General features: G+C 45.1%; 1 protein-coding gene across 3 annotated transcripts in view; it reads left to right on the top strand.

Annotated features, from left to right (window-relative positions):
- IFNLR1 (interferon lambda receptor 1) overlaps window positions 1–19,285 on the top strand; it is a 33,614-nt gene that overhangs the window by 9,037 nt on the left and 5,292 nt on the right. For 2 of the 3 annotated variants that reach the window (XM_010355736.2, XM_030941664.1), the window contains exons 3-4: window positions 9,798–9,982; window positions 17,801–17,943. In XM_010355736.2, the coding sequence (XP_010354038.2) occupies window positions 9,798–9,982; window positions 17,801–17,943 (328 nt within the window). Of the gene's footprint in view, window positions 1–9,660; window positions 9,983–17,800; window positions 17,944–19,285 lie in introns of all 3 variants that reach the window. The other variant, XM_030941663.1, reaches the window with a different exon arrangement.

Below are 19,285 nucleotides of genomic sequence, written 5' to 3'. Positions count from 1 at the left end.
GCTAATTTTTATATTTTTAGTAGAGACGGGGTTTAACTATGTTTGCCAGGCTGGTCTCGAACACCTGACCTCAAGTGATCTGCCCTCCTCGGCCTCCCAAAATGCTGGGATTACAGGCATGAGCCAATGCACCCGGCATACATGTACATATTTTTTTAAGATAAAATGCCTAATGAGTTTATACTGGTGCTTCCCATCTAAATTTAGTTCCTTAGGATTTTTATCTGACTTTTATGTTACATCTGTATTTTCTTTCTTTCACATTGAGAATTCTGTTTCTCAAGGACAGGGGAGATGATAGAACTAGAATGACCCATAATTACTCATTTTCTTTGTCCCAAAACATATATACTTGCCTCTTAATAGTTTCTTGCTCTTTTTGTCCAAAGGGTTTGTGAGGGTTAATATTAGGTGTCAACTCAATTGGATTGAAGGATGCCTAGGTGGCTGTTAAAGTTTTGTTTCTGGGTGTGTCTGTGAGGGTGTTGCCAGAGGAGACTGACATTTGAGTCAGTGGACTGGGAATGGAAGACCCACCCTCGCTCAGTGTGGGCACAACCCAACTGGCTGCCAGTCTGGCTGGAAAGCAGGTGGAAGGTGGTGGGATAGCTTCACTTGGTGGGTCTTCCAATTTCCTTCCTTCTCCCATGCTGGATGCTTCCTTCTGTTCCTCCTGCCCTTGACCATCACACTCCGGGTTCTTTGGCCTTTAGACTCTTGGACTTAAGTCAGTGGTTTGCTGGGGGTTCTCGGGCATTTGGTCACAGACTGAAGGCTGCACCGTCAACTTTCCTGGTTTTGAGGGTTTCAGATTCGGACTGAGTCACTTTGACTTCTTTCTTTCCCACCTTGCTGATGGCCTATCGTGGGACTTCGCCTTGTGATCGGGTGAGCCAATTCTCCTTAATAAACTCCCTTTCATATACACATATAACCTATTAGTTCTGTTCAGAACTTCTGGAGAGCCCTGACTAATAAACGGTTGTTGCTTCTTCTTTAAAATCTAGTCATTTTGTTTGGCTGTGTGTTGGTATTGCTCATTCATTCCGAGTTGATACTTTTAGGTACTCAATATTCTCGCTTAATACATAGTTCCAAGTCATTTTTATTTTAGGAAAGTTTTCTTAAATTATAGTTTTAGTATTTGTTCTATTCTCTTCTTTTATTTTCTTCTTTAGGGACTCATATCATTTGTATGTTAAATCTTGTTTTTCTGTGTTCAGTATTTGTCTTTTGGGCACAGTGACTCACACCTATAACTCCAAGACTTCGTGAGGCATAGGTAGGAGGATCGCTTGAGCCCAGGAGTTGGAGACCAGCCTGGGCAACATGGTGAGACCTCGTCTAAAATTAAAGAAAAAGGAGAGAATATTTGTCTTTTTCTTTCACATGTCTTTTACCTGTCTGTCTATCTACTATTCTGCTCTCTAAATGAAATAGGTTTCACTCTTGTTTTTTTAAAAAGTGTGTGCTTTCATGTGTGAGATTATTCAACATCTCATTTGTAACCTTCCTCTTGGTTACGTTTATTTTTTCCTGAAACTCTAGTCTGCCTTTAGCTGACATGTTTGTAACTAAGAATACACATTTCTTATTGTAGCCTGCCTTGCTGAATTAATTCCAATTTTCTTTTAAAACCAACATTATTGAGTTAAAATATATATAGAATAAAATGTTCCCATTTTAAAGTATACAATTTGATGAGTTTTGACAAAAGTATGCATCCACATACCCAACCACCACAATCAAGATGTAAGACATCTCTATCACCCCAGAAAGTTCCCTCATCCACTTTGCATTCAGGCCTCCTCTAGATCTAGGCAACCTGCTTTCTGCTTTCTGACACTGTGGATTAAACTTTGCATGTTCCAGAATTTCATATAAATGGATGCGTATAGTATGTACTCTTTTGTGTCTGGCTCCTTTCCCTCAGCATAATGTTTCTGAAATTCACCCATATTGCTACATGTATTCGTAGTTAAGTCCTTTTTATTGCTGAGTAGTAATGCCACTGTATGACTATGTATGACATTTGTTCATCCATTTTCCCGTCAGTGGATATTTGGATTGCTTCCAGTTCTGGGCAGGTATTCATTTGCTAGGGCTGCTATATGCTTGCTCTCTAGAATCCCAAAATGTGTGTCCTTCTCATATGCAAAATACATTCACCCCATTCCAACAGCCCCAAAACTGTTTTTTATTTTTGTTTTTTATTTTATTTTATTTTATTTTATTTTTTTGAGACAGAGTTTTGCTCTTGTTGCCCAAGCTGGAGTGCAATGGCATGATCTCGGCTCACTGCAACCTCCACCTCCCTGGTTCAAGAGATTCTCCTGCCTCAGCCTCCTGAGTAGCTGGGATTACAGGCATGCCCCACCACACCTGGCTAATTTTTTATATTTTTAGTAGAAATGGGGTTTCACCATGTTGGCCAGGCTGATCTCAAACTCCTGACCTCAGGTGATCCACCCGCCTTGGCCTCCCGAAGTGCTGGGATTACAGGCGTGAGCCACCGCACCTGGCTAGCCCCAAGACTCTTGACCTATTTCAGCATCTACTCTAAGTCCAAAGTCTCATCTAAATCAGATATGGGTGTGACTGGAGGTGTTACTCATCCTGAGGCCAAATTCCTCTCTACCTATGGACCTGTGAAACCAGACAAGTTATGTGCTTTGAAAGTAAAGTGATGGGACAGGCATGGGGTAGACTTCCCCATTCCAAAAGAGAAAAATAGGAAAGAAGGAAAGAGTGACAGGTCCCAAGCAAGTCTAAAACCTCGCAGGGCAAATTCCATTAGATTTTAAGTTTCAAGAACAGCCCTCTTTGGCTCAGTGCTCTGCCCTCTGAGCCCACTGGGTGGCAGCCCCATCCCCTTTGCCCTGGGTGGTAACCTTACCTGCTGAAACTGCGGAGGGGACAGTGTTGCCTCCAGGTCTTTGGTGGTAGTGACAACCCTGCTGATCTCTGAATCATCTTCCAGGTAATTTTTCCCTATTCTTGAAGGATATTGTGTGTTCACAGCCAAATAGCTCCAGTTCTTGTCCCTTCCTGTAGAATCCCAGAAGTCCGACAGCCTTCCTTCATTCTGTCCCATCTCTGTCCCCTTTAGTCAAAGCTGGCAGTGCCTCTGCTGGTATAATCCCATCAGGATTTCTAATTTCTGCTTAAATGGCTGATTAAGTCTATGAGTTGCACCTCTGATCTCTGTCAAAAGGTTGTTCTAGCCACAACCTTAGTATCCTCCCCAGAACATACTTTCTCTTTTTTTTTTTTTCAACGTGGATAGGCTGAAAATTTTCCAAAGCTTCAAGTTCTAGTTCCTTTTTGCTTACCAATTCCTTTCATATATCTCTTCTCTCACATTTTACTATAAGCGGTAAGAATAAACTAGGTTGTACCATCAGCATTTTGTTTAGAAATCTCTTCAGCTAAGCATCCAAGTTTATGTCTTTTAAATTCTCTTTTTGCTGTTTATTTTATATTCTAATTTTTGAGATGGCTAGCCAATGATCTTTTAACTTCTAATTTCTGCAAAACACTAGAAGGCAATTCAAGCAGTTCTTTTCCACTTTATAACAAGGATCACCTTTCCTCCAGTTTCCAATAACCCATTCCTCTTTTCCACCTGAGACCTCACCAGAATCACTTTTAATGTCTATATTCCTACCGATAGTCTTTTTAAGGCAATGTAGGCTTTCTCTAACATGCACTTCAAACTTCTTCTAGATTCTACCCATTATGCCATTCCAAAGCCACTTCCACATTTTTAGGCATTTGTTACATCAACACCTCATTTCTGGTGCCCAAATCTGCATTGGTTCGCTAGGGTTGCCATAACAAAGTACTGCGGTCTGGGTAAACAACAGATTTTTATATTCTCAAAAATCTGGAGTTTGGAAGTCCAAGGTCAAGGCATTGCTAGGTTTAGTTTCTGCTGAAGCCTCTCTCCTTGACTAGCAGATGGCCGCCTTCTTGCTGTGTCCTCACATGGCTTTTTCTCTGTGTGTGCTCACTCTGGTGTCTCTTCCTTTTCCTGTAAGGACACCAGTCCTACTGGATTAGGGACCCAGCCTTACTACTTAATTTAACCATAATTACCTCTTTAAAGATCTTTTCTCAAAATACAGTACCATTGGAGATGAGGGCTTCAACATGTGAATTTTGGGGGAACTCAATTCATCCATAATAGGGCTATCATGAATTAAGCTGCTGTGAATATTCATGTACAAGTCTTTGTGTGGATATGTTTTCATTTCTCTTAGATAAAGATCTAGGAGTATCAACCTGGGCAGCAAAGTGAGACCTCACCTTTACAAAAAATTTTCAAAATTAGCCAGGCATGGTGGTGTACACGTGTAGCCCTGGCATCTCAGGAGGCTGAGGTGGGTGGATCCTTTGAGCCCCAGGAGTTTTAGACTGCAGTGAGCTTTGATTGTGCCACTGCACCCCAGCCTGGGTGACAGAGTGAGACTCTGTCTCTAAAGAAAGAGAGAGAGAGGAGGAAAGAAGAAAGAGAGGGAGGGAGGGAGGGAGAAGGAAAATGGATCTAGGAGTAGGATTTAGGAGATTAGGTAATGAATGTGTACTATTACAGGGACCTGTCGAGCTGTTTCCAAAGTGACTGTACCATCATTCATTGCCACCAACAATACATGAGAGTTCTAGTTACTCCGTGTGCTTGTTAACACTTAGTATTATCAGTCTTTTTCATTTTAACCATTCTAGTGAGTATGTAGTAGTATTTTATTATGGCTTTAATTTATAACTCCCTAATGATGAATGATGTTGAACATCTTTTCATGTGCTTATTGGCTATTTATATATGTTTTGTGAAGTTACTATTCAAATATTTTGTCCATTTTTTATTAGGTCACTTGTTTTCTTATTATTGAGTTATCTATTAATATAAATCCTTTATCGGTGTATGTATTGTGATTTTTTTTTCCCCAGTGACTGGCCTTTTCATTTTCTTTAGGCTTTTTTGGTGTTTTTTTTTTCTTTTTGGAAGAGAAAAATATTTTAATTTGACAAAATCCAGTTTATCAGGTGATGTAGACAGAATTATACCCTACCCCACAAATTCATATGTTGAAGCCCTAAGCTCTAAGTGACTATTTGGAGATGAGTCTTTAAGGAGGTAATTAAAGTAAAATGAGATCATAAGGGTAGGCCCTAATCTAATAGGACTGGTGTCTTTATAAGAAGAGGAAGACACCAGGAATGCACACACACAGAAGAACGGCCATGTGAGAACAGAGCAAGGAGATGGCTATGTGAGGACAGAGCCAGAAGACAGCCATCTGCAAGCCAAGGAGAGGGGTCTCAGTAGAAACCATACCTGCTGATGCCTTGATCTTGGACTTCAAGCCTCCAGATTTCTGTTGCTGAAGCCACCCTGCCTCTAGTGTTTTACCATGGCAGCCCTCGCCGGCTAATATATTAGATTTTTTTCCTTCAACAGTTAACGCTTTTGGTGGCCTAAGGAATATTCACCTGACCCAGGGTAAAGAAGATTTTTCTTCTATGCTTTCTTCTGGAAGTTTTATAATTTTAGCTTTTATATATGTTTTTAACTTTCCTTCTTCTTGCCTTCTGTTTCTTTTAAGGCATCATCTATTGTGTTAATTTGTTCTTGTATTCTTTCTGATTTATTCTTCACTTCTGAAATGAGTGTTGCTTTTGTGAAACATATATAATTCTTTTCTGTGTCTGAGTTTTGCTAATTAGGTTTTACGCTGTTCTTTCATGTCCTGTATCACTTTTTACTGTCTTTTAGCCCATTTTGAAGTATGAGGGTTCCAGTTTTGATCTGTTCATGGATATGTTTTTGTGACATGTTTCCTCTGGCTTCTTATCATTTATTGCTTAGCTTATTAATTTCTATTCTTTCTTATTTTCTATTATAAATATTTAAAACTATAGTTTTCCTCTAAGTATTACTTAGCTGTATTATATGTTTTTATTTGTATTATTTGGTGATCATTCACTTTCAGCTATTTATTAATCTCCATTATAATTCTTTCTTTCTTCTATGAGTTTTTTAAAAAATATTTTTAAGGCCAGATCTGGTGACTCACATCTGTGATCCTAGCACTTAGGGAGGGTAAGGTGGGAGGATTGCTTGAGGTCAGAAGTTTGAGACCAACCTAGGCAACAAAGTGAGACCCCATCTCTACAGAACATTTTTAAATATTAGCTGGGCCAGGCGTGGTGGCTCATCCCAGCACCGGTAATACCAGCACTTTGGGAGGCCGAGGCAGATGGATCACCTGAGGTCAGGAGTTCAAGACCCGCCTAGGCAACATGGTAAAACCCCATCTCTACTAAAATACAAAAATTGGCCAGGTGCGGTGGCTCAAGCCTGTAATCCCAGCATTTTGGGAGGCCGAGACGGGCGGATCACGAGGTCAGGAGATCGAGACCATCCTGGCTAACACAGTGAAACCCCGTCTCTACTACAAAAATACAAAAAAACTAGCCAGGTGAGGTGGCGGGCGCCTGTAGTCCCAGCTACTCGGGAGGCTGAGGCAGGAGAATGGCATGAGCCCGGGAGGCGGAGCTTGTAGTGAGCCGAGATCCGGCCACTGCACTCTAGCCTGAGCGACAGAGTGAGACTCTGTCTCCAGAAAGAAAAAAAAATTAGCCAGGTGTGGTGATAGCTGCCTATAATCCCAGCTACTTGGGAGACTGAGGCAGGAGAATTCCTTGAACCCAGGAGGAGGAGTTTGCTGTGAGCCGAGATTGCACCACTGCACTCCAGCCTGGGTGACATAGTGAGACTCTGTCTCAAAAAAGAAAAGAAAAGAAAATTAGCCGGGTGTAATGGCATGTACCTGTGGTCCCAGTGACTCAGAGGCTGAGGCAGGATGATCACCTGAGCCCAGGAGTAGAGGCTGCAGTGAGCTATGTTTGTGCCACTGCACTCCAGCCTGTGCAACAGAGCAAGACCCTGTCTCAAAATATATATATATTTTTACATTTCCAAACTTCCCTTAGTTCTCTTTTTGTTATTAACTTTTAACTGGATTTTTTGCAGTCAGAGGAAATACTTTATGAGATACCTATTCTTTAAAATTTCTTAAGAATTGCTTTGGCCGGGCGCAGTGGCTCAAGCCTGTAATCCCAGCACTTTGGGAGGCCGAGATGGGCGGATCATGAGGTCAGGAGATCAAGACCATCCTGGCTAATACAGTGAAACCCCGTCTCTACTAAAAAGTACAAAAAACTAGCCGGGCGAGGTGGCGGGCGCCTGTAGTCCCAGCTACTCGGGAGGCTGAGGCAGGAGAATGGCGTAAACCCGGGCGGCGGAGCTTGCAGTGAGCTGAGATCCAGCCACCGCACCCCAGCCTGGGCGACAGAGCGAGACTCCGTCTCAAAAAAAAAAAAGAATTGCTTTGTGTTAATATTTTGTTAATAGTTCACATGTGACCGGGCGCGGTGGCTCAAGCCTGTAATCCCAGCACTTTGGGAGGCCGAGACGGGTGGATCACGAGGTCAGGAGATCGAGACCATCCTGGCTAACACGGTGAAACCCCGTCTCTACTAAAAATACAAAAAACTAGCCGGGCGAGGTGGCGGGCGCCTGTAGTTCCAGCTACTCGGGAGGCTGAGGCAGGAGAATGGCGGGAACCCGGGAGGCGGAGCTTGCAGTGAGCTGAGATGTGGCCACTGCACTCCAGCCTGGGTGACAGAGCCAGACTCTTGTCTCAAAAAAAAAAAAAAAAAAAAAAAAATAGTTCACATGTGGTTCAACCAATTTGTTTGTTAGTTCTGTGTATGTTCATTAGATGAACTCGATAACTGTGTTGTTCTTTATTTATTTATGTATTTATTTTTCTTTGTCTATTCATCAATTACTGGGTGAGGGGTATTAAAATTTCCTGTTGTAAGTGTGGCTGTTCACTTTCTACCTGTCGTTTGTCTGTGTGTGCTTTATAGAGGGGAGCTGTTTAGCAGGCACACATAAGCTAGAATTTTTCTGTCTTCCTGGTGAATGGAATCGTTTATCATTATCTAATGATTCTTTTCATCTTTAGCATTGCTTTGGACTTTGAAGTCTGTATTTTCTCTGCTGTTAACACAACTACACTGGTTCCTTTGGTGTGAATATTTGCATAGTATAACATTTTCCATGAAGAAACAAAACAGGGCCGGGCGCGGTGGCTCAAGCCTGTAATCCCAGCACTTTGGGAGGCCGAGATGGGCGGATCACGAGGTCAGGAGATCGAGACCATCCTGGCTAACACAGTGAAACCCGTCTCTACTAAAAATACAAAAAAACTAGCCGGAGTGGTGGCGGGCGCCTGTAGTCCCAGCTACTCAGGAGGCTGAGGCAGGGAGAATGGCGTAAACGCGGAGGCGGAGCTTTGCAGTGAGCGAGATGCGGCCACTGCACTCCAGCCTGGGCGACAGAGCGAGACTCCGTCTCAAAAAAAAAAAAAAAAAAAAAAAAAAAAAAAGAAACAAAACAGAGGAATTGGTTCTTTCTCAAAATCTGTTCTTCGTGCCAGCCCCCATCTCAGCCTTCTCCATTCACCCTCGGTCACTCCCCAAACCCAGGAGCAGTCCTTGATTCTCCTTTTCCTCACATTCTACATCCAATCCATTAGCAAGTTCTATTAGTTCTATTATCACCTCCAAAATAGATCCTGAATCCAGCCCTTTCTCACTGTCTCAACTGTCATCCTGTCTCACACTCCTGCCGTGGCCTCCTTGCTGGTTGACCAGAGTGATCTTGTAAAAACATGTTAGGCCAGGCACGGTGGTTCATGCCTGTAATCCCAACACTTTGGGAGGCCAAGGCGGGTGGGTCACCTGAGGTCAGGAGTTGGAGACCAGCCTAGCCAACATGGCAAACCCTGTCTCTACTAAAAATACAAAATTAGCCAGGTGTGGTGACGCTGGCCTGTAATCCCAGCTACTCGGGAGGTTGAGGCAGGAGAATCACTTGAACCCAGGAGACGGAGGTTGCAGTCAGCCGAGATCATGCCACTGCACTCAAGCCTGGGCAGCAAAGCAAGACTACATCTCAAAAACTAAAAAATAAAATAAAATAAAAATAAAATGTTAGGCTCCCTGGGTCTCTGGCTTAGTCCATTTGTACTGCTTTAACAAAATACCTTAGAATGGGATAATTCTAATAATTACTATTAATAAATAATAGCAGTTTACTTCTCACAGTTCTAGAGGCTGGGAAGTTCAGGGTCAAGGTGGCACCTGACTCCGTTCTGGTAAGGGCTGCTCTCTGCTTCCAAGATGGTGCCTTCTCACTGCATCTTCACATGGTGGAAGGGCAAACGCTGTGTCCTAACGTGACAAGATAGAAGGGCCAGGCAGCTCTCTGAAGCCTCCAGGTTGGAGTCATGAACCTGCATGTTCCCCTCTGACATCCACAGAGTACCCATCATGGTCCTTGGCATGCAGTAGGTGGCCCATAAACGCCTGAATGAACAAACATATAATAATGGATGCTAGTACTAGGAATAGCAGCCACCGCAACAGCCCTGTCCGGGAGGCATTACAGATGAGGAAACTGAGGCTTAGGAGCAGGGACCTGCCCATGGTCCCAAAGCTAGGGAGAGACAGGGCTGGGATTCCCACTCCCATCCATCTGGCTCCAGAACCTGAGCTCCTGACCAGGCTGTTCTTATCCTGTCTCAGCCAGTGGTTGCCTGCCTGGACGGATGGACCTAAAGTCAGTCCAGCCAAACGGAGGAACGTGTGATCACCTGTTCTCTAAGTTCCCTGACCCTGAGAGGCTGAATCCATGGCCCAAGCTCTCCCGTCTCCTCCCCCAGCTCTCCCACCCCCAGACGGTGGCGCAAAGTGGAAGAGTGTGCAGGAACCAAGGAGCTGCTGTGTTCTATGATGTGCCTGAAGAAACAGGACCTGTACAACAAGTTCAAGGGGCGCGTGCAGACGGTTTCTCCCAGCTCCAAGTCCCCCTGGGTGGAGTCCAAATACGTGGATTACCTTTTTGAAGGTAGGTCTGTGGGTAAGGGACTGAGTGGGAGGCTCTCCATCCCATCCAGGAGCTGTGCTCAATGGTACTGTTCTCCTGACCATCTGTCTCCCACTTCCCCAAAGCAGAGGGCAGCTCCCTGGGGCCAGCCCCTTTGAGATGGGGCATGGGACCAGCAACCGCCCGGGGCCATATCTGGTAGCCTATCAGGGAGTTAGGGGAGCTCCAGCGTGCACGCTCTGCTAACAATGTTCATTATCTTCAGTTGAGCACCATTTCGGTCATGGACTACACAAGGCACTTTATATGCTTATTCCTATTTTTTGTGTACAACCTCTCTCCTTAAAAACAATGTTTAAAACAAATTCTGGGCTGGGAGTGGTGGTTCATACCTATAATCCCAGCACTTTGGGAGGCTGAGGCAAGTGGATCACCTGAGGTCAGGAGTTTGAGACCACCCTGGCCAATATGGCAAAACCCCGTCTCCACTAAATATACAAAAATTAGCCAGGCTTGGTGGCGGGTGCCTGTAATCCCAGCTACTCGGGAGGCTGGGGCAGGAGAATTGCTTGAACCCGGGAGGCGGAAGTTGCAGTGAGTCAAGATCATGCCACTGCACTCCAGCTTGGGCAACGGAGCATCTCAAAAGAAAAAAATAAACAAACAAACAAAAAAATTCTGTTTGCAAAAGTAATTTTTATACACTGCAGAAATGTGGGGGGTTGGGGGGCGGTAAAGATGATGGAAAAAAAATGTCTTATGCTTACTGGCAGAAATCACCAATTGACATTGGGTGAGGAGAGCACCCTTTTTTTTCAGTCTATTTTTAATCTTCACAGCAAAACTGTGAGGTTCATTTCCATCAACCCAAGACTCACAGACGCTAAGAAACTTGACACCGCTAGTAACCAGTGGACATAGATATGAACTGGAGCTTTCTGACCTTGGGCAGGGCCGGGTAACAAGCAGAGGATAAATGCCCTGACAGTGTCCTCAGAGAGCTGAGAGCTGTAACTTGCTGCCCAGGCTTCTCACAATGTTCAAGGACAAAATAAGACTTTAAGAGAGAAGAGGGACGGACTGATTACAGGGCAGCAGGAAAAGATGGTAGAGAAGGAAGAAGAGATGATTCATGTGGGAAGAAGCTGGCTCGGTGGATGGATAAAAGGAGGGAAGGATAGATGGGTAAGAAGAAAGGGAGGATGGAGAGGATGGAGGAGGAAGCGATGGAAAAATGGGAAGGAAGGAGGTTGGATGGAAGGATGGATGCCTATTAGGAAGAAAATATGGGTGGATGGAGAGAAGGAGGATAGGAAGTATGTTAGTCAAGGTTCTCCAGAGAAACCGAACCAATAGGATATATATAGATACAATAAGAGGCGGCCAGCCATGGTGGCTCACACCTGTAATCAGAGCACTTTGGGAGGCTGAGGTGGATGGATCATTTAAGGTCAGGAGTTCAAGACCAGCCTGGCCAACATGGTGAAACCCCGTCTCTACTAAAAATACAAAAATTACCCAGGTGTGGTGGCACACGCCTGTAGTCCCAGCTACTCAGGAGGCTGACGCAGAAGAATCGCTTGAACCTGGGAGGCAGAGGTTGCAGTGAGCTGAGATCATGCCACTCTACTCCAGCTTGGGTAACAGAGCAAGACTTTGTCTCAAAAAAAAAAAAAATTATAATAAGAGGAGATTTATTATGGGAATTGGCTCATGCAATTACAGACACAAAAACATCCCCCCATATGCAGTCATGTGCCAGACAACCAAGAAAGCTTGTGGTGTGATTCCATCTAAGTCTGAAGACCCAAGACCAGGGGAGCACTGGTGTAACCTCCAGTCCAAGGCCACAGGCCCAACAATCAGAGGGGCCACTGGTATAAGTCCCAGAGTCCAAATGCCTGAGGACAGGAAGCTCCGATGTCCAAGGGCAGGAGAAGCTGATGTGCTAGCTCAGGAAGAGAGCGCGTAAATGTGCCATTCCTCTCCCGTTTTTTGTTCTCTTTGGGCCATCAGGGGATTGGATGATGCCTGCCCACACTGGTGAGGACAGATCTTCACCAAATCTACTGATTAAAATGTTAATCTCTTCTGGAAAAATCCTCACAGATGGGCCCAGAAATAATGTTTTACTATCTACCTGGATATCCCTTAGTGCAGTTAAATTGACACATAAAATTAACCATCACAGGCCAAGCACTGTGGCTCACACCTGTAATCCCATCACTTTGGAAGGCCAAGGTGGGAAGATCCCTTGAGGATGAGGTAGGCAGATCCCTTGAGCCCAGGAGTTCAAGACCAGTCTGGGCAACATAGGGAGACCTCATCTCTACAAAATAAATAAATAAATAAATAAATAAATAAATAAATAAATAAATATTTAAATTCGCTGAGTATGGTGGTGTGCACCTGTGGTCCCAGCTATTTGGGAGGCCAAGGTGGGAGGATGACTTGAGCCCAGGAGGTCAGGGCTGCAGTGAGTCACGATTGTTCCATTGCACTTCAGTCTGGGTGACAGAGCAACACCCTGTCTTAAAGAAAGAAAAAATTTAACCATCACAGAAGGCAGAAGAAAAGGCAGACGGGTGGATGAGACAGGTGGGTAGATAGTATAGAAGAAAAGCAGGACATCCAAGCAGGGAAGGAAGGGCTGGGGTGAAGGAGAAGTGAGGAAGGAAGAAAGGAGAGACAAGAAGGAAGGATGTGTAGAAAGGTAGAAGAGAAAAGATGAATGGATGGATGAGAAGAATGGATGAGTAGGTTAGAAGGCTGACTGGCGAGATAAAAGGTGGGAAGTATAAATGAATAATAAGAAAAGAGGCATAGGCCAGGCGCGGTGGTTCAAGCCTATAATCCCAGCACTTTGGGAGGCCGAGACGGGCGGATTACGAGGTCAGGAGATCGAGACCATCCTGGCTAACACGGTGAAACCCCGTCTCCACTAAAAAATACAAAAAAAAAAAAAAAAAAACTAGCTGGGCGAGGTGGCGGGCGCCTGTAGTCTCAGCTACTCCAGAGGCTGAGGCAGGAGAATGGCGTAAACCCGGGAGGCAGAGCTTGCAGTGAGCTGAGATCCAGCCACTGCACTCCAGCCTGGGTGACAGAGCGAGACTCCATCTCAAAAAAAAAAAAAAAAAAAAAAGAAAAGAAAAGAGGCATACGAAGGAAAAAATATTGGTTAGAAAGGATGATTGAGAAGAAAGGAAGGGTGGTTGGTAAGGATGGATGGATGGATGGATGAGAAGGAAAGGAAGGATAACAAAGCAGACGGGAAGGCTGTCTGGCTGGAAGAATGGTAGACAAACTACAATAATCACTGGAAGGGTAGGAATAAGACATTAAAAGAATAAAGGGAAAGACACAAAGAGATTTAAAATGTTTTCATTAATTTTCATGTCCTCCCTGAATTTCTCCTGATTCTTCAGCCCCACATCCCAAGCCAGGGTGACCCTTCCTGCCTTTACACTGCCTCCATAGTTTTCCTGCTCTCATCTGTGGCCCTGATCACTTTCTTTTGGTAGTTTGCATATTTCATTTACCCCAAAGCTTTCAGCTCCTGGAGGTCAGGATACAAGGAGGCCTCGTCTCCCCATTCCCCTCAGCTCCCTTCCCAAAGCTTGATACCTAGTCAGTATCCAATGGATGTTTCCTAAACATGTAAGTAATGGCATCATGAAGAAGCCACGTGTTTACCTTGACCGCAAACACAGGGCAAAGGTGACTAGCGTGGTCAGAGATCCCTGCTGGCTGGGAATCAGGGAAGGCTACATAGAAGAAGTGGCATTTTAGTTAGAACTTGAAAGGTGTTGTATTTAGTTTTCTCTGGCTGACGTATTCCTTGTCACATTGCCCTCTCCATCTTCAAGCCATCGGGCAAGGCTAGAGGGCCCTCAACAGACTGTCAGTAGGAATGTGGAAGTTAAAGAATCAGAGTGCAGAGAGAAACAAGCTGCATTTTAGAGAAAAGCTAAATCCCCTCCAAGAATACCTCAATCATCATGAACAGCCTGTTAGTAGACACACTGACACTCAAGGCACTGCTTCACAAGGTAAGGAACGCGTTATTGAAAACTCGAGAGAGGGAGAGCCTTGTTCCATACTGGCAGAAAGCTTAGCAGAATTGTGTCCTGCAGTCTTGTGGGAAGCAGATCTTGTAAATGATGAATTTGAATGCTTATCAGAGGAGGTTTCCAAATAAAATGTGGAAGGCACGGCCTGGTTTCTTCCTGCCACTTATAGTAACATGCAAGAGGCAAGAGAGAAAATGAAGGAAGAACTTAAACAGAAAGGAACCAGGACTTGATGATTTGGGAAGTTCTCAACCTATGCAAAAAACAACAAAATTAAGAGATTGTGGCTGGGCACAGTGGCTCATGCCTGTAGTCAGTCCAAGGTGAGCAGATCACCTGAGGTCAGGAGTTTGAGACCAGCCTAGCCAATGTGGGGAAACCCCATCTCTACTAAAAATACAAAAATTAGCTGGGTGTGTGGTGGTGGGCACCTGTAATCCTAGCTACTCAGGAGGCTGAGGTGGGAGGATCACTTCAACCCAAGAGGCGGAGGTTGCAGTGAGCCAAGATCAGTCTACTGCACTCCAGCCTGGGTGACAGAGCAAGACTCCATCTCAAAAAAAAAAAAGAAAGAAAGAAAGAAAGAGATTGCTCCGAAAAGTGTGACATAGAGAAACAGACAAGTACATGATTGTACCAAACTTCAGGAAGATAAAAGATCAAAGTACTGAGTCGCTCAAAAGGCTTTTTGAAGAGATTAAGACTATAACTCACAGTCCCCTTCAATCAAACCAGGGGACTTCTAGGAAGCTGAAGAGCATTGTCCCTCAGCCATCTCAGCTGGAGCCAAAAGTAGAGAAGGGCTTATCTGAAAAAAAGATTTATGCACCTGGCTTTTATCTAATAATGCAGTGGATTCCCCCGTGACATCCATAGGAGATCCATAAAGTTCCTGAGAACTTTACATCCACAGAAACACTGTTATCTTGGGCTAAATGGAACACAGAGCATATGAAATCGAAGAAGGTTGTTGGACTCTCCAGTTTCTACTGGTGAGATGCAGACTGGTAAAACTACTTAGCTGCAAACACCTGCTACCTTGAGTGAAAAGGAAGGATGACTCAGATGGCGAAACCAGAAGCTCAAAGGGCAGTGCTAAGAGCGAAAGAGAATTCTTCCCAAGCCCTGAAACCCAATGGAGTTTTCTTGGCTGGATTTTCAAACTGTGTTGGACCATGACCCCACTGTCCCTTCCATTTCACCATACTTAAGCCAGATTGTCTGCAACTGTTATCCTGTGCCTGTCCCACATTTTATGTTGGGAACAGATAACTTTAGTTTTTCTGGCCCACAGATGAAGAGAAACTGTGTCCCAGGAGTTGTACTGACTGGACTATGCCCAGAGTCTATTTGACTCTGATTTAGATACTGTTGATTTGGGAATTTGAGTTGATGCTGTAATGAGATGAGACACTGGGGGACACTGGGAGGGAGTGAATGGATTTTGCATTTGAAAGAGATGTGGGCCAGGTACGGTGGCTCACGCCTGTAATCCCAGCACTTTGGGAGGCCGAGGCGGGCAGATCAGCTGCGGTTGGAAGTTCAAAACCAGCCTGACCAACATGGAGAAACCCCATCGCTACTAAAAATACAAAATTAGCCAGGCGTGGTGTCACTTGCCTGTAATCCCAGCTACTCAGGAGGCTGAGGCAGGAGAATTGCTTGAACCCGGGAGGCGGAGGTTGCGGTGAGCTGAGTGCATGCCATTACACTCCAGCCTGGGCAACAAGAGTGAAACTCCATCTCAAAAAAAAAAAAAAAGAAAGAAAGAAAGAAAGAAAGAGATGTGGATTTTGGGTGGGGGACAGAGGGAAGACCATGGTAGGCAGAATGATCCTCTAAAGGTGCTCTGCCCTAATCCCCAGAAGCTGAGAATGTGTTAGATGTCAGTATTGCCCGGTAGTAAGAATCTTTTTTTTTTGTTTTTTGAGACGGAATCTCGCTCTGTCACCCAGGCTGGAGTGCAGTGGCCAGATCTCGGCTCACTGCAAGCTCCACCTCCTGGGTTCACGCCATTCTTCTGGCTCAGCCTCCTGAGTAGCTGGGACTACAGGTGCCCACCACCACACCCGGCTAATTGTTTTGTATTTTTAGTAGAGACGGGCTTTCACCATGTTAGCCAGGATGGTCTCGATCTCCTGACCTTGTGATCCATCCACCTCAGCCTCCCAAAGTGCTGGGATTACAGGCATGAGTCACCGTGCCTGGCCGGCAGTAGGAATGTTAATTAAGGTTATAGACTGCTATGGTTTGAATGTCCCCTCTAAAACTCCTGTTGACATTTCATCATCATTGTGATTGCATTAAGAAGTGGCCCTGTTAAAAGGTGATTTAGTCCTTAATAACTCTGCCCCCATGAATAGATTAATGTCAGTCTTTCGGGAGTGTGTTTATCAAGAAAGGATTGTTAAAAAGTGAGTTCTGGCCAGGGGCAGTGGCTTATGCCACTCAGCACTTTGGGGGGCCAAAGCTGGTGGATCACTTGAAGTCAGTTGTTTGAGACCAGCCTGGCCAACATGGTGAAACTCTGTCTCTACTAAAAAATACAAAAACGTATCTGGGAGTGGTGGCAGGCGCCTGTCCCCAGATGCTCAGGAGGCTGAAGCAGAAGGATTGCATGAATCCAGGAGGCGGAGGTTGCAGTGAGCTGAGATCACCCCATTGTACTCCAGCAGTCTGGATGACAGAGCAAGACTCTGTCTCAAAAAAAAAAAGAAGAAGAAGAAGAAGACGAAAAGAAAAAAAGAAAAGAAAAGTGAGTTCTGCCCTCTCTTGCTGGCTCACTCTCACCCTCTCTTGCCTTTCCACCTTCCACCATGGGATAACACAGCACAAAGGCCCTCGCCGGATGCCAGTGCCATGCTCTTTGACTTCCAAGTCTCCAGAAACATGAGCCAAATACATTTCTGTTCATTATAAATTACCCAGCCTGTGATATTCTGTAATAACAACACAGAATGGACTGAGACATAGATCTTCAAATAGTGAGGTTATCCTGGATAATCCAGATGGGCCCAATCTAATCCCATGAGCCTTTAAAACTTTCTCCAGCTGGAGGCAGAAGAGAAGCGGCAGAAGGGGAAGTCAGAGAGATTTGAAGCATAAACAGGATTCCACGGTGCCGTTTCTGGTTTGACGATGGAGTGGTAACGTGATGAAAAATGTGGGTGCCTTCCAGAGCTGAGAGGCTCCCACTAACAACTGGCCAGGAAACAGGGACCACAGCCCTACACCCACAAAGAACTAAGTTCTGCTGACAACCTAAGGGGGCTTGGAAGTGTCTGCTCCCCCAGTGGTTCCAGATGTGAGACCCAGAGCGGAGGAACCAGCTGAGCCCACCTGGACTTCTGACCTAGATAACTGTGAGATAATAAGTTTGTATCATTTTTAAGCCACTGTGTGTGTGGTAATTTGTTATGGCAGCGATAGGAAATGAATCCACATGGGCAGGATCTGCCAGGCCAGTGACATGTGGGACATCCCGTCCCAGGCGGATGGGATGGCATGAGAGAAGGCAGATCAGCAGTGAGCTTGCCTGGGTCAACTCTCATCTCTAAGCCTGTTTTCCCCTCTATGAAATGAGAATAGTGGTATCTCCCTCCCAGGGTCAGTGCAAGGCTGAAGTAACAGATTATAAGGTTCTAGGTGCACAAGAAGTGTTTGAAACATGCTAGTTGCTTTTCCATTTCCAAGAGAGCTCTCTGGTCTTGAGGGATAGACGCAGTGTGGCTCCTCGGGATTACTGACAGGTCCTGCTCTGTTTCTACAGTGGAGCCGGCCCCACCTGTCCTGGTGCTCACCCAGACGGAGGAGATCCTAAGTGCCAATGCCACGTACCAGCTGCCCCCCTGCATGCCCCCACTGGATCTGAAGTATGAGGTGGCATTCTGGAAGGAGGAGGCCGGAAACAAGGTGGGAAGCTCCTTTCCTGACCCCAGGCTAGGCCCGCTCCTCCACCCCTTCTTACTCAGGTTCTTCTCACCCTCCCAGCCTGCTCCTGCACACCTCCTCCAGGAAGCCTTCCCTGAACACCCCTGACTTCTGGCAGTCAGCCCTGATAAAATCTGGTCAAAGTATGATGACCTACAAGAGGCCTGCTTGCCAAGTCAACAGATTCAGTACAGAAAAACTGAAAAATACAGATAAGCTCTAAGAAGCAAACCAAAAGTACCCAGAGATGACCACACATCACTCTGGTGTATATCCAATTTCAGATTTGTTTTTTGTGTAGGCATGTGTGTATAGCTGCATTTATTTATGGCGAGGGCTAGCAAACTTTCCTGAAGAAAGCCAGATAGTGGATATGTTTGGCTTCGTGGGCCTTAGGACTACTCAACACTGCAGTTGCAGCACAAAAGGAGCTGCAGCCTATATGTAAATGGGCATCGCTGGGTTCCAGTAAAACTGTTTACAGGCTAGGTGTGGTGGCTTAGGCCTGTAATCTCAGCACTTTGGGAGGCCGAGGTGGGAGGATTATCTTAGCCTAGGAGTTCAAGACCAGCCTGGGGAACATGGTGAAACACTGTCTCTACAAAAAAAAAAAAAAAAAAAAACAAAGCTGGGTGTGGTAACGCATGCTTGTGGTCCCAGCTACTCGGGATGCTGAGGCAGGAGGATCGCTTGAGCTAAGGAAGCAAGGCTACAGTGAGCCGTGATCGCGCCACTGCACTTCAGTCTGGGCAATAGAGTAAGACCTTGTCTCAAAAAAACAAAAAATAAAACTTTTTACATAAACAACTGGCCAGCCAGACTTGGTCCCTGGGCCCCTGTTCTTGACTGTTCTTGCTTCCACTAAAGCAACATTTACACTCCCGATCTTTTGCATACTCCGGGTTCCGGGGATTATAGATCTGAATCCAGTGTGGTTTCTGCCTTGAAGAACCTCACAAATATTCTAGACCAGCACTGCCCAATAGAAAGAAACATAATGCAAGCCACATGTGCAGTTTTAAGTGTTCCATGTTAAGTAAAAAGAGACAGGTAAATCGAATTTTACTAACAGATTTTACTTCATCCAATTGAATGGTATCATTTCAATGAGCAATTCTGATAAAAGTGATTGAGATCTTTTACATTCTTTTTCTCTACTTCTTTAAAATCTGATGTGTGTTTTGTACTTGGAACACCTGTCAGTGTGGACCAGATGCATTTCACATACTCAGTAATCACACGTGGCCTGTGCCTTCCATACCAGACAGACATCTGTAGAGGTTTCCTCCACTGCTGATAGACTGGGAGACCCCAAGATGGAAAG

The sequence above is a fragment of the Rhinopithecus roxellana genome, chromosome 12, assembly GCF_007565055.1.
Source record: "Rhinopithecus roxellana isolate Shanxi Qingling chromosome 12, ASM756505v1, whole genome shotgun sequence".
Lineage (NCBI taxonomy): Eukaryota > Metazoa > Chordata > Mammalia > Primates > Cercopithecidae > Rhinopithecus > Rhinopithecus roxellana.
Note: the sequence above shows the minus strand (reverse complement) of the source record. Positions and strands in the feature narration are given on the sequence as shown.